General features: G+C 43.5%; 1 protein-coding gene across 1 annotated transcript in view; it reads left to right on the plus strand.

The window, feature by feature from the left end:
- LOC106586935 (neuropilin-2) overlaps nt 1-25,242 on the plus strand; it is a 258,021-nt gene that overhangs the window by 46,554 nt on the left and 186,225 nt on the right. The window contains exon 3 of the mRNA XM_082969249.1: nt 22,149-22,330. Within this exon, the coding sequence (XP_082825375.1) occupies nt 22,149-22,330 (182 nt within the window). The remainder of the gene's footprint in view (nt 1-22,148; nt 22,331-25,242) is intronic.

The following is a 25,242-nucleotide window of genomic DNA, read 5'->3' on the forward strand; positions in this document are numbered from 1 at the left end:
CAGGACGTGGCAGAGGGTATTTGTTATTGTAGTTTGGTCAGGACGTGGCAGAGGGTATTTGTTATTGTAGTTTGGTCAGGACGTGGCAGAGGGTATTTGTTATTGTAGTTTGGTCAGGACGTGGCAGAGGGTATTTGTTATTGTAGTTTGTGTATGTGTTTAGATAGAGGGATATTTTGTGTAGAGTGTTTCTGGGGGTTTATTGGTGTAAGTGTCGATGTAGAAGGGGGTAGTTGATTTAGGTGGTTCGGGGTGTGTGTGTGTGTGTATTGTAGAAGGGGGTATTTGATTTATGTGTTCCGGGGTGTTGTGTATGTTCTTGTGTTTGTATTTCTAAGGGGCTGTTCTAGTTTTGTATTTCCGTGTTGGCCTGGTGTGGCTCTCAATCAGGAACAGCTGTACATCGTTGCTGCTGATTGAGAGTCATACTTAGGTCGCCCTGTTTTCACCTGTTAGTTTGTGGGAGATGGTGCTGTGTGTGTAGCTTTGTGCCTTTACCGGCCTGGTCGTCGACGACGACGTGTTTGTTTTGGGTTTTTCCTTCTTTGTCCCAATAAAAGAAGATGAGTGAACGTATTCCCGTTGCGTTTTGGAATAATACAGGGAATATCCCCTATTACCACTGATATTCCCTGTATTATGATACTTCCTGTATTATGATACTCCCTGTATTATGATATTCCCTGTATTATGATACTCCCTGTATTATGATACTCCCTGTATTATGATATTCCCTGTATTATGATACTCCCTGTATTATGATATTCCCTGTATTATGATACTCCCTGTATTATGATACTCCCTGTATTATGATACTCCCTGTATTATGATACTCCCTGTATTATGATACTCCCTGTATTATGATACTCCCTGTATTATGATACTTCCTGTATTATGATACTCCCTGTATTATGATACTCCCTGTATTATGATACTCCCTGTATTATGATATTCCCTGTATTATGATACTCCCTGTATTATGATACTCCCTGTATTATGATACTCCCTGTATTATGATACTTCCTGTATTATGATACTCCCTGTATTATGATACTCCCTGTATTATGATACTCCCTGTATTATGATATTCCCTGTATTCCCTGTATTATGATATTCCCTGTATTATGATACTCCCTGTATTATGATACTCCCTGTATTATGATACTCCCTGTATTATGATACTCCCTGTATTATGATACTCCCTGTATTATGATACTCCCTGTATTATGATACTCCCTGTATTATGATACTCCCTGTATTCCCTGTGTTATGATACTCCCTGTATTATGATACTCCCTGTATTATGATACTCCCTGTATTCCCTGTATTATGATACTCCCTGTATTCCCTGTATTATGATACTCCCTGTATTATGATACTCCCTGTATTATGATACTCCCTGTATTATGATATTCCCTGTATTATGATATTCCCTGTATTATGATATTCCCTGTATTATGATACTTCCTGTATTATGATATTCCCTGTATTCCCTGTATTATGATATTCCCTGTATTATGATACTCCCTGTATTATGATATTCCCTGTATTCCCTGTATTATGATATTCCCTGTATTATGATATTCCCTGTATTATGATACTTCCTGTATTATGATACTCCCTGTATTCCCTGTATTATGATACTCCCTGTATTATGATATTCCCTGTATTATGATATTCCCTGTATTATGATACTTCCTGTATTATGATATTCCCTGTATTATGATATTCCCTGTATTCCCTGTATTATGATATTCCCTGTATTATGATACTCCCTGTATTATGATACTCCCTGTATTATGATACTCCCTGTATTATGATACTCCCTGTATTATGATACTCCCTGTATTATGATACTCCCTGTATTATGATACTTCCTGTATTATGATACTCCCTGTATTATGATACTCCCTGTATTATGATATTCCCTGTATTATGATATTCCCTGTATTATGATATTCCCTGTATTATGATACTTCCTGTATTATGATATTCCCTGTATTATGATATTCCCTGTATTCCCTGTATTATGATATTCCCTGTATTATGATACTCCCTGTATTATGATACTCCCTGTATTATGATATTCCCTGTATTATGATATTCCCTGTATTATGATATTCCCTGTATTATGATACTCCCTGTATTATGATACTCCCTGTATTCCCTGTATTATGATACTCCCTGTATTCCCTGTATTATGATACTCCCTGTATTATGATACTCCCTGTATACCCTGTATTATGATACTCCCTGTATTATGATACTCCCTGTATTATGATACTTCCTGTATTATGATACTCCCTGTGTTATAATACTCCCTGTATTCCCTGTATTATGATACTCCCTGTATTATGATACTCCCTGTATTACCTGTATTATGATACTCCCTGTATTATGATATTCCCTGTATTATGATACTCCCTGTATTTTGATACTCCCTGTATTATGATACTCCCTGTATTATGATATTTCCTGTATTATGATACTCCCTGTATTCCCTGTATTTTGATACTCCCTGTATTCCCTGTATTATGATATTTCCTGTATTATGATACTCCCTGTATTATGATATTCCCTGTATTATGATACTCCCTGTATTATGATACTCCCTGTATTATGATGCTCCCTTTATTATGATACTCCCTGTATTATGATACTCCCTGTATTATGATACTCCCTGTATTCCCTGTATTATGATACTCCCTGTATTATGATACTCCCTGTATTATGATACTCCCTGTATTCCCTGTATTATGATACTCCCTGTATTATGATGCTCCCTGTATTTTGATACTCCCTGTATTATGATACTCCCTGTATTATGATACTCCCTGTATTCCCTGTATTATGATATTCCCTGTATTATGATACTCCCTGTATTATGATACTCCCTGTATTTTGATACTCCCTGTATTATGATACTCCCTGTATTATGATACTCCCTGTATTATGATACTCCCTGTATTATGATGCTCCCTTTATTATGATACTCCCTGTATTATGATACTCCCTGTATTATGATACTCCCTGTATTATGATACTCCCTGTATTCCCTGTATTATGATACTCCCTGTATTTTGATACTCCCTGTATTATGATACTCCCTGTATTATGATACTCCCTGTATTCCCTGTATTATAATACTCCCTGTATTATGATGCTCCCTGTATTATGATACTCCCTGTATTATGATACTCCCTGTATTATGATACTCCCTGTATTTTGATACTCCCTGTATTATGATACTCCCTGTATTATGATACTCCCTGTATTATGATACTCCCTGTATTATGATGCTCCCTTTATTATGATACTCCCTGTATTATGATACTCCCTGTATTATGATACTCCCTGTATTATGATACTCCCTGTATTATGATACTCCCTGTATTATGATACTCCCTGTATTCCCTGTATTATAATACTCCCTGTATTATGATGCTCCCTGTATTATGATACTCCCTGTATTATGATACTCCCTGTATTATGATACTTCCTGTATTATAATACTCCCTGTATTATGATACTCCCTGTATTATGATACTCCCTGTATTATGATACTCCCTGTATTATAATACTCCCTGTATTATGATACTCCCTGTATTCCCTGTATTATGATACTCCCTGTATTATGATACTCCCTGTATTCCCTGTATTATGATACTCCCTGTATTATGATACTCCCTGTATTATAATACTCCCTGTATTATGATACTCCCTGTATTCCCTGTATTATGATACTCCCTGTATTATGATACTCCCTGTATTATAATACTCCCTGTATTATGATACTCCCTGTATTCCCTGTATTATGATACTTCCTGTATTATGATACTCCCTGTATTATGATACTCCCTGTATTCCCTGTATTATGATAAAAAAAATAAAAAAATATTCATATAACCCTTCGTACATCAGCTGATATCTCAAAGTGCTGTACAGAAACCCAGCCTAAAACCCCAAACAGCAAGCAAAGCATGTGAAAGAAGCACGGTGGCTAGGAAAAACTCCCTAGGAAAAACTCCCTAGAAAGGCCAAAAACCTAGGAAGAAACCTAGAGAGGAACCAGGCTATGAGGGGTGGCCAGTCCTCTTCTGGCTGTGCTGGGTGGATATTATAACAGAACATGGTCAAGATGTTAAAATGTTAAAATGTTCATAAATGACCAGTATGGTCAAATAATAATAATCATAGTAGTTGTCGAGGGTGCAACAAGCACGTCCGGTGAACAGGTCAGGGTTCCATAGCCGCAGGCAGAACAGTTGAAACTGGAGCAGCAGCACGGCCAGGTGGACTGGGGACAGCAAGGAGTCATCATACCAGGTAGTCCTGAGGCATGGTCCTAGGGCTCAGGTCCTCCGAGAGAAAGACAGAAAGAGAGAATTAGAGAGAGCATATTTAAATTCACACAGGACACCGGATAAGACAAGAGAAATACTCCAGATGTAACAGACTGACCCTAGCCCCCCGACACATAAACTACTGCAGCATAAATACTGGAGGCTGAGACAGGAGGGATCAGAAGACACTGTGGCCCCATCCGATGATACCCCCAGACAGGGCCAAACAGGCAGGATATAACCCCACCCACTTTGCCAAAGCACAGCCCCCACACCACTAGAGGGATGTCTTCAACCACCAACTTACCGTCCTAAGACAAGGCCGAGTATAGCCCACAACGATCTCCGCCATGGCACAACCCAAGGGGGGGGCGCCAACCCAGACAGGAAGACGACGTCAGTGACTCAACCCACTCAAGTGACGCACCCCTCCCATGGACGGCATGGAAGAACACCAGTAGGCCAGTGACTCAGCCTCTGTAAAAGGGTTAGAGGCAGAGAATCCCAGTGGAGAGAGGGGAACTGGCAAGGCAGAGACAGCAAGGGCGGTTCGTTGCTCCAGCCTTTCCGTTCACCTTCACACTCCTGGGCCAGACTATACTTAATCATAGGACCTACTGAAGAGATAAGTCTTCAGTAAAGACTTAAAGGTTGAGACTGAGTCTGCGTCTCTCACATGGGTAGGCAGACCATTCCATAAAAATGGAGCTCTATAAGAGAAAGCCCTACCTCCAGCCGTTTGCTTAGAAATTCTAGGGACAATTAGGAGGCCTGCGTCTTGTGACCGCAGCGTACGTGTAGGTATGTACGGCAGGACCAAATGGGAAAGATAAGTAGGAGCAAGCCCATGTAATGCTTTGTAGGTTAGCAGTAAAACCTTGAAATCAGCCCTTGCCTTAACAGGAAGCCAGTGTAGGGAGGCTAGCACTGGAGTAATATGATCACATTTTTTGGTTCTAGTCAGGATTCTAGCAGCCGTATTTAGCACTAACTGAAGTTTATTTAGTGCTTTATCCGGGTAGCCGGAAAGTAGAGCATTGCAGTAGTCCAGCCTAGAAGTAACAAAAGCATGGATTAATTTTTCTGCGTCATTTTTGGACAGAAAATTTCTGATTTTTGCAATGTTACGTAGATGGAAAAAAGCTGTCCTTGAAACAGTCTTGATATGTATTATGTATTCCCTGTATTCCCTGTATTATAATACTCCCTGTATTATGATACTCCCTGTATTATGATACTCCCTGTATTATGATACTCCCTGTATTCCCTGTTTTATGATACTCCCTGTATTATAATACTCCCTGTATTCCCTGTATTATGATATTCCCTGTATTATGATACTCCCTGTATTATAATACTCCCTGTATTCCCTGTTTTATGATACTCCCTGTATTCCCTGTATTATGATACTCCCTGTATTATGATACTTCCTGTATTATGATACTCCCTGTATTATGATATTCCCCGTATTATGATACTTCCTGTATTATGATACTCCCTGTATTATGATGCTCCCTGTATTATGATATTCCCTGTATTATGATACTCCCTGTATTCCCTGTATTATGATACTCCCTGTATTATAATACTCCCTGTATTCCCTGTATTATGATACTCCCTGTATTATGATACTTCCTGTATTATGATACTTCCTGTATTATGATGCTCCCTGTATTATGATGCTCCCTGTATTCCCTGTATTATGATGCTCCCTGTATTATGATACTCCCTGTATTCCCTGTATTATGATACTCCCCGTATTCAGTACACACGCAACACTATGTATCCGTAAAGAACTGGACCTTGAGATTTAACTGGTTTGTATTCCACCACACTCTGGCTGCGTCTGAAATTGCATCGTATTTCTCAATATATTTAACCCAGTCAGTTGAGTCAGAACACATTCTCATTTACAGCAACAGCCTGGGGAATAGTTACAGAGGAGATGAGTGAGCCAATTGGAAGCTGGGGATGATTACGTGGCCAATGTGGAATGAGGGCCAGATTAGGAATTTAGCCAGGACACTGAGATTACGATAAACTCTATGGGAGCTTTTAGTGACCACAGAGAGTCAGGACACCCCGATTAACGTCCCATCCAAAAGACAGCACCCTACACAGACCAGTGCTTCCTACTGGCCCTCCAACACCACTTCCAGCAGCATCTGGTCCCCCATCCAGGGACCAGACCAGGACCAAGCCTACTGAGCTTCAAAGGCATGCCTGCAGTGGGATCCAGGGTGGTATTTAGTAGTGTAGGTGCTACCTCTTACAGAGCAGAGACAGAGATCCTTGTTGACTTAGTGAGGGAGGGAGGGAGGGTGGGAGGGAGGGAGTGAGAGGGAGAGGGAGAGAGAGGGAGAGACTCGTACTCTCACTACTGGTGTCCCCCAGGGCTCGGTTCTAGGCCCTCTCCTCTTCTCTCTATAGACCAAGTCACTCAGCTCTGTCATATCCTCACATAGTCTCTCCTATCACTGCTATGAGGATGGACCTCTCCTCTTCTCTCTATAGACCAAGTCACTCAGCTCTGTCATATCCTCTCATGATCTCCAGGGGGAAAGTCTGCCCTCTCAAGGACCTCTTTGTCACGATTGACAACTCCACGGTGTCTGCGAACGTCAAAGCAGTGATTCGTTCTTGCAGGTTCATCTGTAGAGTACGACCCTACCTCACACAGGAAGCAGCGCAGGTCCTAATCCAGGCACTTGTCCTCTCTGTCTGGACGACTGAAACTCTCTGCTTGTGCCATACTGATCCAGAACGCTGGTGTTCAACCTTCCCAAGTTCTCCCGTGTCCACCTCGCTCCTGACCATACTCCGCAGTTGAAGCGTGTGTGTGTGTGTGCGTGTGTGTGTGTGTGTGTGTGTGTGTGTGTGGTGTGTGTGTGTGTGTGTGTGTGTGTGTGTGTGTGTGTGTGTGTGTGTGTGTGTGAGCGTGAGCGTGAGCGAAAGCGTTCCTCTGAAAAGACTGTATTCTGACGTGACCGGGGAAAAGTCTTTGTGCAGATGTGATACCTCCCTCCACACCCCCTCATCCTCACACCCCATCCACACCCCTCCTCTCCCAACCCTCCTCTCCCAACACTCCACACCCCTCCTCACCCCTCCTCCTCACACCCCCTCCACACTCCTCCACACCCCTCCTCCTTGCCCCCTCCTCCTCACACCCCATCCACACCCCTCCTCTCCCAAACCTCCTGGTGTATGTTAATTGACATTCACACATTCAGTCTTTCAGGAGCGAATCTTTCTCACACCTGCCATAGCTTTCAAGGTTCTCAGCAGACTGGTAGTCTGGGTAAAAGAGAAGTCACAGTTTACTTCAGCCATGTACACACTGAATCGGAGAAAGCTGTGGGGGATTCAACGGCCTGCCAGAACTCTAATTCACATTTCACGGTACTTTAGTCGACCCAAATCTCCCACAAAACGTAATTCTACCTTAGGCTCACCCGCGAGTGAAAATCCAATGCTTTTCCCAGATCCACCAACTTCCAACTCAGATACATTTGGTCTACATCATAGATGTATTAGAAAAAGACTCCCATCTCAATGTTAAACCATAGTAGCTAACAGCTAATCCGTAGCTGGTTGCCAATATCTATGAATAATACCCACATTTTATCCCAATGTAATTACAGTTTACATGCAGCCTGACACTGTCAGTCTTTGGCCCCTTGTCTCTCACTATCTCTCTGTGTTTTTCTCGGGTCTCTCTCTCTCAGTTCAATTCAAGGGCTTTTAATGGCATGGGGAAACATATGTTAACATTGACAAGGCAACTGAAGTAGATAATAAACAAAAGTGAAATAAACAATACGAATGAACAGTAAACATTACACTCACAGAAAGTTCCAGAAGTGTAAAGACATTTCAAATGTCATATTATGTTTACATGTCACAAGCTGTCCCTGAGGCAGCAAAGCAGCTACAAACCATGATGCTCCCTCCACCATACTTTACAGTTGGGATGAGGTTTTGATGTTGTCTTGCTGTGCCTTTTGTCCTCCACACATAGTGTTGTGTGTTCCTTCCAAACAACTCGACTGTAGTTTCATCTGTCCACAGAATATTTTGCCAGTAGCGCTGTGGAACATCCAGGTGCTCTTTTGCAAACTTCAGACGTACAGCAATGTGTTTTTTTTTTTGGACAGCAGTGGCTTCTTCCGTGGTGTCCTCCCATGAACACCATTCTTGTTTAGTGTTTTACGTATCGTAGACTCGTCAACAGAGATGTTAGCGTGTTCCAGAGATTTCTGTAAATCTTTAGCTGACAAACTAGGATTCTTCTTAACCTCATTGAGCATTCTGCACTGTGCTCTTGCAGTCATCTATGCAGGATGATTATTTAACTTCTTGGGGCTATGTGGGACGCTAGCGTGCCACCCGTGGTGCACCCTATCAACAGCAGGTGCATTTCAAGAGCGGCAAATTTGAAACCAAATAAATGTCAAAATTCAAATTTTTCAAACATACAACTATCTTACACCCTTTGAAAGATAAACATCTCCTTAACCTGTTAGGGCTAGGGGGCAGTATTTGCACGGCTGGATAAAAAAATGTACCCGATTTAATCTGGTTACTAATCCTACCCAGTAACTAGAATATGCATATACTTATTATAAATGGATAGAAAACACCCTAAAGTTTCTAAAACTGTTTGAATGGTGTCTGTGAGTATAACAGAACTCATTTGGCAGGCAAAACCCTGAGACATTTTCTGACAGGAAGTGGATACCTGATGTGTTGTATTACCTTTAAACCTATGCCATTGAAAAACACAGGGGCTGAGGAATATTTTGGCACTTCCTATTGCTTCCACTAGATGTCACCAGCCTTTACAAAGTGTTTTGAGTCTTCTGGAGGGAGATCTGACCGAACAAGAGCCATGGAACGATGATGGCCCATTAGACACCTGGCGCGCGAGTTCATGTTGGGTACCCTCGTTCCAATACGTTATAAAAGAGAATGCATTCGTCCACCTTGAATATTATTCATGTTCTGGTTAAAAAAGGCCCTAATGATTTATGCTATACAACGTTTGACATGTTTGAACGAACGTAAATATATTTTTTCCCCTCGTTCATGAAGTGAAGTCCGGCGGGCTTAGATCATGTGCTAACAAGACGGAGATTTTTGGACATAAATGATGAGCTTTTTTGAACAAAACTACATTCGTTATGGACCTGTGATACCTGGAAGTGACATCTGATGAAGAGAATCAAAGGTAATGGATTATTTACATAGTATTTTCGATTTTAGATCTCCCCAACATGACGGCTAGTCTGTATCGCAACGCGTATTTTTCTGGGCGCAGTGCTCAGATTATTGCAAAGTGTGATTTCCCAGTAAGGTTATTTTTAAATCTGGCAAGTTGATTGCGTTCAAGAGATGTAAATCTGAGTGCAGGGAGTGCAGGGCTCAGATTGCAACCCTGGCGAAGGCCCCGCCCCTGTTTAAATAATTATGTTTTGTAAATATGATCGGTCGTGCAATGTTTTGGTATAAATCCAATTTGGCTTTTACTCAAGACATTGTGCTTATTAAGGAAGTTTAGAACTCTTACATTTATAATACTACAGAAAACCTTCCCCAGGTTACTGTTCACACAAATGCCTCTGGAATTGTTAGGGTCAAATTTGTCTCCGTTCTTAAAGATTGGGGTTATGGGTCCTTGATTCCAGATGTCAGGGAAATAACCTACACTCAGGATCAATTATAGCCAATTAAAATGTTGCACTAGTGAGTTTGAGCATCTCATTTAGGATGCCATCAGGTCCGAATTTGAGGGCCTGAAGTTTCTGATAGAGCTCCTGGTCAGTAATTGGGGAGTCCAATGGATTTAGACTGTCCTTTATAGCTTTTTCTAATCCATTCAACTTCTCATGAATTAGGCATTGTTCTGCGTTTGTGTCAATTTGAACGGTGTTGTAGAGTGTTTTAAAATGGGTCGTCCATATGTCACCATTATCGCTAATTCCTCTAGTTTCGGGTAATTTTGCCCGAAGTTGTTTGTGTTTATGGACTCCTCAATTAGTGTCAGCTGCTTGCTGTTGTACTGTGCTGTTTGGGTTCTGAGTGTACGTTTATAGAGTTTTAAAGTCTCACAGTAATGAAGGCGTAATTCACCATTATTTATGTCTCTGTGCTTTTGGTTGGATTGTGTTCTAAGGTTTTTCCTTATAATTTTACGATCTGCATCAAACCAGTTTTCATCTGTGGTCTTTTTTGTTTAGTTTTTTTAAAATCAATTTCAATTGTCCTTCTTTTTCCGTTTGCCTGAATATATAGTTGATGTTTTTTTACTGCTAGATTGATGCCTTCTTTACTGTGAGTGAATGTGCTATCCAGAAAGTTATCTAAGAGTGTTTGGATATTTTGGTTCCAGGTTGCTTTCTGGTATTCTTTTGTACTGTTTTGGGCCCCATCTGTATGAATTCCTGATGTTGTACAGCTTACTGGGCTGTGAATGTGTGCTTGTTTCCATGTCTGTTCTTATGAGGAACAAGGTAATTTAGCTGTGATCAGACAGAGGTGTTAGTGGCTTGACAGTGAATGAGCTGAGAGAGAAAGGGGTCAGTGTCTGTGATTATATAGTCTACTGTACTGTGGCCAAGAGGTGAGCAATAGGTGAATCTCCCCAAAGAGTCCCCCCGTAACCTACCATTGACAAAGTACAGACCCAGGCTTCTACAGAGCTGCAACAGATCTCTTCCTTTGTTGTTGACGGTGCTGTCACTGTTGTTTCTATTGGGGGAGATGAAGACCGTTAGAAACAGTATGACCTGTAATAAAGCTGTCCCCTCATGTGCTCGTTAGATCAGGTAGTGTTCCTGTGCGCGCATTTGTGTCCCCACAGATGAGCACATTTCCCTGGGCCTGGAAATGGCACGTCTCTTCCTCAAGGCTGGGGAAAATCTCCTCTGAGGAATATGTAATAATATTGTAATAGTATAGTAATGGTAATATAATAGTAGTATAGTAATAGTATAGTAGTATAGTAATATAATATACATCTCTCCTACACTCCTCCTACATCTCTCCTACACTCCTCCTACATCTCTCCCGTACATCTCTCCTACATCTCTCCTACACCTCTCCTACATCTCTCCCGTACATCTCTCCTACATCTCTCCTACACCTCTCCTACACCTCTCCTACATCTCTCCTACATCTCTCCTACACCTCTCCTACATCTCTCCTACATCTCTCCTACACCTCTCCTACACCTCTCCTACACCTCTCCCGTACATCTCTCCTACATCTCTCCTACACCACTCCTACACCTCTCCTGCATCTCTCCTCCCCTACAGCTCTCCTACATCTCTCCTGCATCTCTCCTCCCCTACAGCTCTCCTACATCTCTCCTACACCTCTCCTACATCTCTCCTCTCCTACACCTCTCCTACACCCCTCCTACATCTCTCCTACATCTCTCCTACACCTACATCTCTCCTACACCTCTCCTACATCTCTCCTACACCTCTCCTACACCTCTCCTACACCCCTCCTACATCTCTCCTACACCTCTCCTACACCTCTCCTACATCTCTCCTACACCTCTCCTACACCTCTCCTACACCCCTCCTACACCCCTCCTACATCTCTCTGACACCCTCCTACATCTCTCCTACATCTCTCCTACACCTCTCCTACATCTCTCCTACACCTATCCTACATCTCTCCTACACCCCTCCTACACCCCTCCTACACCCCTCCTACATCTCTCTGACACCCCTCCTACACCCCTCCTACATCTCTCCTACAATCCTCCTACAACTCTCCTACACCTCTCCTACAACTCTCCTACACCTCTCCTACACCTCTCCTACACCCCTCCTACATCTCTCCTACACCTCTCCTACACTTCTCCTACACCTCTCCTACACCCCTCCTACACCTCTCCTACACCTCTCCTACATCTCTCCTACACCTCTCCTACATCTCTCCTACACCTCTCCTAGATCCCTCCTACATCTCTCCTACATCCCTCCTACACCTCTCCTACACCTCTCCTACACCTCTCCTACATCTCTCCTACATCCCTCCTACACCTCTCCTACACCTCTCCTACACCTCTCCTACATCTCCCCTACACCCCTCCTACACCTCTCCTACACCTCTCCTACACCTCTCCTACACCTCTCCTACATCTCTCCTACACCTCTCCCGTACATCTCTCCTACACCCCTCCTACATCTCTCCTACATCTCCCCTACACCCCTCCTACATCTCTCCTACACCTCTCCTACACCTCTCCAAGATCTCTCCTCTCCTACACCTCTCCTACACCTCTCCTACACCTCTCCTACCTCTCTCCCGTACATCTCTCCTACACCTCTCCTACACCCCTCCTACACCTCTCCTACATCTCTCCTACACCTCTCCTACATCTCTCCTACATCTCTCCTACATCTCTCCTACACCTCTCCTACATCTCTCTGACAGCTCTCCTCTCCTGGATGACGTGAAAACCCAAACAACACAGAGACAGAGGGTAAGGCACCCTATTCCCTATGTAGTGCACTACTTTTGAAATAGGGTGCAATGTGTCATGTGCTGTAGTTCGAGACAGAGAGGTATTACTGCCTCTGGCCGGCACTGGCGTCTAGGTTGATTTGTATTTGTTGTCCTGGCAACTGTACCTTTTTTTGGAACACCATTATTTTTGTCTTACAGACTCAGGGTCCAGGTCTGACAGAATCTGTGCAGAAGATCTAGGTGCTGCTGTAGGCCCTCCTTGGTTGGTGACAGAAGCACCAAATCATCAGCAAACAGTAGACATTTGACTTCAGATTCTAGTAGGGTGAGGCCCGGGTGGTGCAGACTTTTCTAGTACCATCGCCAATTGGTTGATACATATATATATATATATATGTTGAAGATGGTGGGGCTCAAGCTGCATCCCTGTCTCACCCCATGGCCTTGTATCTGTCTCTCTCCCTATATCTCTTTCTCTGTCTCTATCTATCTCTATCTGTAGCCTACTGAGTAGAGAGGAAGCAGGCTGGGAGCATGTCTGGCTCAGAGTATAGCAGGAGGTGGGGAGCAGCAGTAGTGGTACCCAATTGTCATACTGTAGTAAAAGTAAAGATACCTTTTTAATAGAAAATGATTCAAGTAAAAGTGAAACTCACCCAGTAAAACGATGTTCGATGAGGTTGAGGTCAGAATTCTGTGCAGGCCGTTCAAGTTCTTCCAAACCGAAATCATTTCTGTATGGACCACGCTTTGTGCACGGTGGCATTGTCATGCTGAAAGTGGAAAGAGCCTTCCCCAAACTGCTGCCAAAAAAGTTGGAAGCACAGAATCGTCTAGAATGTCATTGTATGCTAAGGGGCCTAGCCCGAACCATGAAAAAACAGCCCCAGACCATTATTCCTCCTCCACCAAACTTTACAGTTGGCACTACGCATTGGGGCAGGTAGCGTTCTCCTGGCATCTGCCAAAGCCAGATTCGTCCGTCGGGCTGCCAGATGGTAGAGCGTGATTCATCACGCCAGAGAACGCGTTTCCACTGCTTTTTATAACGCTCAAATGGCATTATTCATGGTGATCTTAGGCTTGTGTGAAAACGCAACAGTCGATTTTTACACGGTACGCACTTCAGCACTCGGCGGTCCCGTTCTGTGAGCTTGTGTAGCCTACCACTTTGTGGCTGAGCCGTTGTTGCTCCTAGATGTTTCCACTTCACAATAACAGCACTTTACAGTTGACCGGGGGCATCACTAGCAGGGTAGAAATCTGACAAACTGACTTGTTGGAAAAGTGGCATCCTCTGACGGTGCCACGTTGAAAGTCACAGAGCTCTTCAGTACGGGCCATTCTACCACCAATGCAACTGGTTTGTCCGAAACAGATACATCCACATACTGTTGTATATGTAGTTTACCTGTACTATCACTAAGCAAACTAAACGGATTGATTTGTAAGTTTAAGTGTGTGAATTGGACCAGCATCTAACAAGCTCTAACAAGCTCTAACACGCTCTAACACGCTCCAACACGCTCTAATAAGCATTCAAAATGTAATTAGTGTTTTTCAAGTGTCAAGGAAAATGTATGGAATAAAAAGTACATCATTTTCTTTACGAATGTAGTGAAGTTAAATTAAAAGTTGTCAAAAATATAAATAGTAAAGTACAGATACCCCCCCCCCCCAAAAAAAACGACTTAAGCAAAAACTTTTAAGTATTTGTACTTAGGTACTTTACACCACTGGTTAGGTGGAGGGGGGTGGGGGAGGGGAGTGCACCTGTCTGTGTCTGTCAGAGAGGGGGGTGGGGGGGCTGAGATAAGTGTCAGGTTCTCTCCTCCACCCCCACATTCCTCTACCTGACATGGGAACACAGGTTACGTGTCCCGCAGCAGATTAGTCTGTTACAGAGGAGAGAGAGAGAGAGAGAGAGAGAGAGAGAGAGAGAGAGAGAGAGAGAGAGAGAGAGAGAGAGAGAGAGAGAGAGAGAGAGAGAGAGAGAGAGAGAGAGAGAGAGAGAGAGAGACAGAGAGAGAGAGAGATCTTCATCTTGAGCACAGCAGTAACAACTGTTATATTTTTAGAGGTAGAAGAGGAGGGAGGAGGAGGAGGAGGAGGAGGGAGGAGGAGAGGAGGAGGAGGAGGAACACCAGTAAACATCTAGAACGTCAAACAAAGGATTTTGCGGCGAAACATGTTGAACCTATCACTGGGCTAGTTAGAAACATGTTGAACCAATCACTGGGCTAGTTAGAAACATGTTGAACCAATCACTGGCTTGTTAGAAACATGTTGAACCAATCACTGGGCTAGGTTAGAAACATGTTGAACCAATCACTGGGCTAGTTAGAAACATGTTGAACCGTTAGAAACATGTTGAACCAATCACTGGGCTTGTTAGAAACATGTTGAACCAATCACTGGGCTAGTTAGAAACATGTTGAACCAATCACTGGGCTAGTTAGAAACATGTTGAACCAATCACTGGGCTAGTTAGAAACATGTTGAACCTATCACTGGGCTTGTTAGAAACATGTTGAACCAATCACTGGGCTTGTTAGAAACATGTTGAACCAATCACTGGGCTTGTTAGAAACATGTTGAACCAATCACTGGGTCACCGACACCAAGAATGTTTGGAGTAGTGTAGTATTAGTAATAGTAATGGAGTAGTGTAGTAGTAGTAATAGTAATGGAGTAGTGTAGTAGTAGTAATAGTAATGGAGTAGTGTAGTAGTAGTAATAGTAATGGAGTAGTGTAGTAGTAGTAATAGTAATGGAGTAGTGTAGTATTAGTAATAGTAATGGAGTAGTGTAGTAGTAGTAATAGTAATGGAGTAGTGTAGTAGTAGTAATAGTAATGGAGTAGTGTAGTAGTAGTAATAGTAATGGAGTAGTGTAGTAGTAGTTATAGTAATGGAGTAGTGTAGTAGTAGTAATAGTAATGGAGTAGTGTAGTAGTAGTTATAGTAATGGAGTAGTGTAGTAGTAGTAATAGTAATGGAGTAGTGTAGTAGTTGTAATAGTAATGGAGTAGTGTAGTAGTGTAGTAGTAGTAATAGTAATGGAGTAGTGTAGTAGTAGTAATTGTAATGGAGTAGTGTAGTAGTGTAGTAGTAGTAATAGTAATGGAGTAGTGTAGTAGTGTAGTAGTAATAGTAATGGAGTAGTGTAGTAGTGTAGTAGTAGTAATAGTAATGGAGTAGTGTAGTAGTGTAGTAGTAGTAATAGTAATGGAGTAGTGTAGTAGTAGTAATAGTAATGGAGTAGTGTAGTAGTGTAGTAGTAGTAATAGTAATGGAGTAGTGTAGTAGTGTAGTAGTAGTAATAGTAATGGAGTAGTGTAGTAGTAGTAGTAGTAATGGAGTAGTGTAGTAGTGTAGTAGTAGTAATAGTAATGGAGTAGTGTAGTAGTGTAGTAGTAGTAATAGTAATGGAGTAGTGTAGTAGTGTAGTAGTAGTAATAGTAATGGAGTAGTGTAGTAGTGTAGTAGTAGTAATAGTAATGGAGTAGTGTAGTAGTGCAGTAGTAGTAATAGTAATGGAGTAGTGTAGTAGTAGTAATAGTAATGGAGTAGTGTAGCAGTGTAGTAGTAATGGAGTAGTGTAGCAGGTGTGAACCTGTACGTGTTAGACGACTTGTTAACTTCCTGCCCTGTTCCCTGTTCCCAGTCCCTGTTCCCTGTTCCTTGTGACCTGTCCTTGTTTCCTGTTTCCTGTTTCCTGTCCCCTGTTCCCTGTCCCTGTTCCCTGTTCCCTGTCCCTGTTCCCTGTTCCCTGTTCAGGTTCCCAGTCCCTGTTCCCTGTTCCCAGTCCCTGTTCCCAGTCCCTGTTCCCTGATCCCAGTCCCTGTTCCCTGTTCCCTGTTCCCTGTTCCCTGTTCCCTGTTCCCTGTTCCCTGTCCCTGTTCCCTGTCCCTGTTCCCTGTTCCGTGTTCCTGTTCCCAGTCCCTGTTCCCTGTTCCCTGTTCCCTGTTCCCTGTTCCCTGTTCCTGTTCCCAGTCCCTGTTCCCTGTTCCCAGTCCCTGTTCCCTGTTCCTGTTCCCAGTCCCTGTTCCCTGTTCCTGTTCCCAGTCCCTGTTCCCTGTTCCTGTTCCCAGTCCCTGTTCCCTGTTCCGGTGCCCAGTCCCTGTGCCCTGTTCAGGTTCCCAGTTCCCTGTGCCCTGTTCCCTGTTCCCTGTTCCCTGTTCCCTGTTCCCTGTTCCCTGTTCCCAGTCCCCGTTCCCTGTTCCCTGTTCCCTGTTCCCTGTTCCCTGTCCCCGTTCCCTGTTCCCTGTTCCTGTTTCCTGTTTCCTGTGCCCTGTTCCCTGTTTCCTGTTTCCTGTGCCCGCCTGTTTCCTGTTTCCTGTTTCCTGTCCCCTGTTTCCTGTTTCCTGTTTCCTGTTTCCTGTTCCCTGTCCCTGTTCCCTGTCACAGTCTATGTGTTCTTCCTGCCCTGTTCTCTGTTCCTTGTCTCCTGTTCCCTGTTCCCTGTTCCCTGTGCCCTGTCCCTGTCCCTGTTCCCAGTCCCTGTCCCTGTTCCCTGTCCCTGTTCCCTGTTCCTGTTTCCTGTTTCCTGTTCCCTGTTCCCAGTCCCTGTCCCTGTTCCCTGTCCCTGTTCCCTGTCACAGTCTATGTGTTCTTCCTGCCCTGTTCCCTGTCCCTGTTCCCTGTTCCCTGTCCCTGTTCCCTGTCACAGTCTATGTGTTCTTCCTGCCCTGTTCCCTGTCCCTGTTCCCTGCCTGTCAGGATGTCTGTGTGACTTCCAACTCAGCTCTACAAACAACACCTACGGCTTCCCCCATTCTTTATGACACCTTGCACACTCAGAACAGAGCAGGCATTGGAGACAACATGTTATGATACCATGGTACATTACCCATGATTTATTACCCACGGTACTTTGTGGAGTGTGGCAAAAGAATCCATAGTTTTACACTGAAATGTGAAGCGTCTCATAAATAAGGAAATAGTATGGAATATATTATATGTTGTGAATGAGGTGACACATTTAGCCCTCGACATTCAGCAGTCTCTCTACCCTTTAACCTACCCTATATCCTACCCTATATTATACCCTATAATATACCCTATAACCCTACCTTACATCCTACCCTATAACCTACCCTATATCCTACACTATAACCTACCCTATAATATACCCTATAATATACCCTATAACCTACCCTATATTCTTTCCTATTACCTACCTTACAATCCTACCCTATAACCTACCTTATATCCTACACTATAACCTACCCTATAATATACCCTATAATATACCCTATAACCTACCATATATCCTACCCTACAACCTACCCTATATCCTACCCTATAACCTACCTTATATCCTACCCTATTACCTACCATGTATCCTACCCTATATCCTACCCTATAACCTACCATATATCCTACCCTATAACCTACCATATATCCTACCCTATAACCTACCATATGATCCTACCCTGTAACCTACCCTATATACTACCCTATAACCTACCATAGATCCTACCCTATAACCTACCCTATAACCTACCCTATAACCTACCCTCTATCCTATACTATATCCTACCCTCTATCCTATACTATATCCTACCCTCTATCCTACCCTATATCCTACTCTATATCCTACCCTCTATCCTACCCTATATCCTACCCTATAACCTACCCTATAACCTACCTGTCACGTCCTGGCCAGTATAAGGGTTAATTGTCATTTTAGTTTGGTCAGGACGTGGCAGAGGGTATTTGTTTTATGTGGTTCAGGGTGGTGTGTTAGTTAGGAGGGCGTTTGATTTATTATTCCGTGGTTTTTGGGCACTGTTCCTTGTTTACGTATTTCTATGTTAATCTAGTTAGTTGTATGTCTATGTTTGGTTAATTGGGGTGGGACTTCCAATTGAAGGCAGCTGTGTGGTGTTGCCTTTGATTGGAAGTCCTATATTAGTTGGGTGTGTTTGTCTGTGTGTTTGTGGGAGATTGTTCTGAGTTTAGCCTTGTGCCTTGCCAGACTGTTTTGTTGTTCGTGAGTTCGTTTTGTTATTTTGGGTGTTCATTTAGGAATGTATTAAAAGTCAAGATGAGCATACATATACCTGCCCCACTACCTTGGTCCTCCTTGAACAACGACAGCTCGCTGCCCCACTACCCTATAACCTACCTCTCTATCCTGCCCTCTATCCTACCCCAACTCTCATCTCTCTGCCTAGTCTGTTGATCTGTCATCTCTCTGCCCCACTACCCTACTGTCTGTTGATCTGTCATCTCTCTGCCCCACTACCCTACAGTCTGTTGATCTGTCATCTCTCTGCCCCACTACCCTACTCTCTGTTGATCTGTCATCTCTCTGCCCCACTACCCTACTGTCTGTTGATCTGTCATCTCTCTGCCCCACTACCCTACAGTCTGTTGATCTGTCATCTCTCTGCCCCACTACCCTACTGTCTGTTGATCTGTCATCTCTCTGCCCCACTACCCTACAGTCTGTTGATCTGTCATCTCTCTGCCCCACTACCCTACTGTCTGTTGATCTGTCATCTCTCTGCCCCACTACCCTAGTCTGTTGATCTGTCATCTCTCTGCCCCATTACCCTACTGTCTGTTGATCTGTCATCTCTCTGCCCCACTACCCTACTGTCTGTTGATCTGTCATCTCTCTGCCCCACTACCCTAGTCTGTTGATCTGTCATCTCTCTGCCCCACTACCCTACTGTCTGTTGATCTGTCATCTCTCTGCCCCACTACCCTACTGTCTGTTGATCTGTCATCTCTCTGCCCCACTACCCTAGTCTGTTGATCTGTCATCTCTCTGCCCCACTACCCTACTGTCTGTTGATCTGTCATCTCTCTGCCCCACTACCCTAGTCTGTTGATCTGTCATCTCTCTGCCCCACTACCCTACTGTCTGTTGATCTGTCATCTCTCTGCCCCACTACCCTACTGTCTGTTGATCTGTCATCTCTCTGCCCCACTACCCTACTGTCTGTTGATCTGTCATCTCTCTGCCCCACTACCCTACAGTCTGTTGATCTGCTACAACTGCCGGTCATTGTCTTCATGATTAAAACAGCCTTTTATTCTGTTTCATGGATACAGAGATAAACACAGCAGCAGTATCTCACTGTAAACTGTTTTAATCTGAATAGAGAGAATTTATGCTGACACACACACACACACACACACACACACACACACACACACACACACACACACACACACACACACACACACACACACACACACACACACACACACACACACACACAGACACAGAACTCGACTTACATGGCCATGCAGGTCTGTGTTTAGCAGCGGCAGGTCACAGGTCAAGGTGTGTACACCATCTGGATGAGGAGGAAACATAGCAACCTATTACCATGACGACTGAGCTGTGATATTTCGATAGTAGAAATGAGACGGTGGCGTCCTCTTACCCTCAGAGGAGTTTTGGGTTACAGTGCAAGTATCTCCTGGAGAAGTGAGACAGCAGCCGCTTACTCTACTGCCCTGTCTATGTTACCATAAAACAACTAATATACTGCCCTGTGTCTATATTACCATAAAACAACTAATATACTGCCCTGTTTATATTACCATAAAATAACTAATATACTGCCATGTCTATATTACCATAAAACAACTAATATACTGCAGTCTATATTACCATAAAACAACTAATATACTGCAGTCTATATTACCATAAAACAACTAATATACTGCAGTCTATATTACCATAAAACAACTAATATACTGCCCTGTGTCTATATTACCATAAAACAACTAATATACTGCCCTGTGTCTATATTACCATAAAACAACTAATATACTGCGGTCTGTATTACCATAAAACAACTAATATACTGCAGTCTATATTACCATAAAACAACTAATATACTGCCCTGTGTCTATATTACCATAAAACAACTACTATACTGCCCTGTGTCTATATTACCATAAAACAACTAATATACTGCCCTGTCTATGTTACCATAAAACAACTAATATACTGCAGTCTATATTACCATAAAACAACTAATATACTGCAGTCTATATTACCATAAAACAACTAATATACTGCAGTCTATATTACCATAAAACAACTAATATACTGCCCGTGTCTATATTACCATAAAACAACTAATATACTGCCCTGTGTCTATATTACCATAAAACAACTAATATACTGCCCTGTGTCTATATTACCATAAAACAACTAATATACTGCAGTCTATATTACCATAAAACAACGAATATACTGCAGTCTATATTACCATAAAACAACTAATATACTGCCCTGTGTCTATATTACCATAAAACAACTACTATACTGCCATGTCTATATTACCATAAAACAACTAATATACTGCAGTCTATATTACCATAAAACAACTAATATACTGCAGTCTATATTACCATAAAACAACTAATATACTGCCATGTCTATATTACCATAAAACAACTAATATACTGCCCTGTGTCTATATTACCATAAAACAACTAATATACTGCCATGTCTATATTACCATAAAACAACTAATATACTGCCATGTCTATATTACCATAAAACAACTAATATACTGCAGTCTATATTACCATAAAACAACTAATATACTGCCCTGTCTATGTTACAATACAATTACAGGACGTGAGGTGCCAAGGATTGCAGTCTCTCTCCCATTGTCTTACCTTAGATAGTACGACTTTAGTCCACTCTGATTGGTCAGGACTAGAAGGGCATAGGAGTGACCCCCACCTGAGTTACCCCCACCTGAGTGATCCTCACCTGTTGGAACTCTGAAGACAATAGTCTCCCTCCTAGTGAAATTCTATTGTTGTATGGAGTGTTTCCAATTAGTCTGGTTCTTAGTTTTTTGTTATTTTCTTTTGGAGGTAGGATCCTGTTAATAAAGCTCAGGAAACTGACAAGTGGGAATTTGGGGGGGGGGGGGGGGGGGAGAAAGATTAGCGCAGGTCACTAAAAGGTCAAAGACCAGAGAAGAACGGACACTAGCTTGAAGTGTCAAACTGCGTCTGAATAGAGATTATACTCTATATAGAGTAAACATAGTGCACTACTTTGATCCAGGGCCCATAGGGCTAAGTGACGCCCTATATAGGGATTAGGGTGCCGTTTGAGACGCACTAATGAACCCCATGTCATGACTGTTTCTTGGATAACGCTGTTTGGACTTCATTAGCAAGTGTGATTATACATTTTCCATGTTTTTTGGAGGGGGGGGGGGGGTAAGACACCTTTTTTTTCTTCTCCCCCCCCCTCCCTCCTCGTTTTTTTTCTTGCACTTCCGATATTAAACATGTTCTGTATCGTCTCCGTGTGTTTCATCACTAGATACGACTACATAGAGATCCGTGACGGAAACAGCGAGAAGGCAGACCTGTTGGGTAAACACTGCAGTAACATCGCTCCTCCAGCCATCATCTCCTCAGGTCCTGTCCTCCTCATCAGGTTCGTCTCTGACTACGCTCACCAAGGGGCTGGCTTCTCACTGCGTTACGAGATCTTCAAGACCGGTGAGTCTTTTATATTCACAACGGTCAAAAACAAATGTACATCAAACTACGACAACAAACGATATTAGGATAAATCAACTCTTGTTAGGCTTAGAGGCACACAACTATGAGTGGTATAAACGTTTAGGACCAGTTTTGCGGTCATGAATTAAGTCTTAGTCATGGAGTTAATAAAAGTAACTTTCAATGGAGTTATTCTGGCAGTAGCTAAGCTAGACAAATATGTTGGGACATATTTCATCATCTATTAACAGCTATCCTCTAAGGAGTAATGTCAAATCCATCACCCATGGTTGTTTTCGAACGTTGTTTAAAGGTTTACAGTCAAGCATTTTTTGTAAGACAATATGAAACATTATTGATTATTAATCTCTATGTGTAACCGGTGTGAAACGGCTAGCTAGTTAGCGGGGTTGAGAGCTGATAGCATTTCAAGTCGGTGACGTCGCTCGCTCTGAGACCTTGAAGTCGTTGTTTCCCTTTGCTCTGCAAGGGCCGCGGCAGCTTTTGTGGAGCGATGGGTAACGATGCTTCGTGGGAGGCAGTTGTTGATGTGTGCAGAGGGTCCCTGGTTCGAGCCCAGGTTGGGGCGAGGAGAGGGACGGAAGCTATACTGTTACATAAGGAGGACTGTATCACATCATTATCTCTAAGGAGGGAATATATCACATCATTATCTCTACGGAATATATCACATCATTATCTCTAATGAGGAATATATCACATCATTATCTCTATGGAATATATCACATCATTATCTCTATGGAATATATTACATCATTATCTCTGAGGAGGACTATATCACATCATTATCTCTAATGAGGAATATATCACATTATTATCTCTAAGGAGGAATATATCACATCATTATCTCTACGGAATATATTACATCATTATCTCTAATGAGGAATATATCACATCATTATCTCTGAGGAATATATCATATCATTATCCCTAAGGAGGAATATATCACATTATTATCTCTAAGGAGGAATATATCACATCATTATCTCTACGGAATATATTACATCATTATCTCTAATGAGGAATATATCACATCATTATCTCTAATGAGGAATATATCACATTATTATATCTATGGAATATATCACATCATTATCTCTAAGGAGGAATATATCACATCATTAACTCTGAGGAGGACTGTATCACATCATTATCTCTAATGAGGAATATATCACATTATTATCTCTAAGGAGGAATATATCACATCATTATCTCTACAGAATATATTACATCATTATCTCTAATGAGGAATATATCACATCATTATCTCTAATGAGGAATATATCACATTATTATCTCTATGGAATATATCACATCATTATCTCTATGGAGGAATATATCACATCATTATCTCTAATGAGGAATATATCACATCATTATCTCTATGGAATATATTACATCATTATCTCTAAGGAGGAATATATCACATCATTATCTCTATGGAATATATTACATCATTATCGCTAATGAGGAATATATCACATCATTATCTCTAATGAGGAATATATCACATCATTATCTCTAATGAGGAATATATCACATTAGTATCTCTAAGGAATATATCACATCATTATCTATGAGGAATATATCACATCATGGTGTACCTGGTAGAGACCTGGGGGCCTGGTAAGACCTGGGGGCCCTGGTAAGACCTGGGGGCCCTGGTGAGACCTGGGGGCCCTGGTGAGGACTGTGGGCCCTGGTAGAGGCCTGGGGGCCTTGGTGAGACCTGGGGGCCCTGGTAGAAGCCTGGGGGCCCTGGTGAGGACTGTGGGCCCTGGTAGAGGCCTGGGGGCCCTGGTGAGGCCTGGGGGCCCTGGTAGAGGCCTGGGGGCCCTGGTGAGACCTGGGGGCCCTGGTGAGGACTGGGGGCCCTGGTAGAGGCCTGGGGGCCCTGGTGAGACCTGGGGGGCCCTGGTGACACCTGGGGGCCCTGGTAGAGGCCTGAGGGCCCTGGTGAGACCTGGGGGCCCTGGTGAGTCCTGGGGGCCCTGGTAGAGGCCTGGGGGCCCTGGTGACACCTGGGGGCCCTGGTAGAGGCCTGGGGGCCCTGGTGAGACCTGAGGGCCTTGGTAGAAGCCTGGGTGCCCTGGTGAGACCTGAGGGCCCTGGTAGAAGCCTGGGGGCCTTGGTGAACCTGGGGGCCCTGGTAGAGGACTGGGGGCCCTGGTAGAAGCCTGGGGGCCTTGGTGAACCTGGGGGCCCTGGTGAGACCTGGGGGCCCTGGTGAGGCCTGGAGGCCCTGGTAGAAGCCTGGGGGCCTTGGTGAACCTGGGGGCCCTGGTAGAAGCCTGGGGGCCCTGGTAGAAGCCTGGGGGCCTTGGTGAGGCCTGGGGGCCCTGGTAGAAGCCTGGGGGCCCTGGTGAGACCTGGGGGCCCTGGTAGAAGCCCGGGGGCCCTGGTGAGACCTGGGGGCCCTGGTGAGGCCTGGGGGCCCTGGTGAGGACTGGAGGCCCTGGGGGCCAGGTGAGACCTGGGGGCCCTGGTGAGGCCTGGGGGCCCTGGTGAGGACTGGGGGCCCTGACATATCTCTCCTTCATGGTACTGCCTGTTGGAGAAAGAAAATACCTTAACTAATTCAGATCAAGGGTGAAGGGTGAAGGAAATAAACGGAGATCAGTTGTCTTCTGTTTCACCCTACATCTCTTGTCCCTGGGGACGAGAGGAGGAGAGGAGGGAGGAGAGGAAGGGAGGGGCGGGAGGAGGGGGGAGGACGGGGGAGAGGGGAGGGGGTGATGGAGTTACTAACACAACAGGTGGAAAAGTCTGATTCAATGACACAGGCCTACTGGGACTGGGGGAAGCTCGTGTGTGGTTTGACAGAACCCGCCCGGTGGATTCAAAACACAAAATGGCCGTTAGTTTTAACACCCCAGCACTCAGACCCT

Source organism: Salmo salar, chromosome 25 (assembly GCF_965601325.2).
Source record: "Salmo salar chromosome 25, fSalSal1, whole genome shotgun sequence".
NCBI lineage: Eukaryota > Metazoa > Chordata > Actinopteri > Salmoniformes > Salmonidae > Salmo > Salmo salar.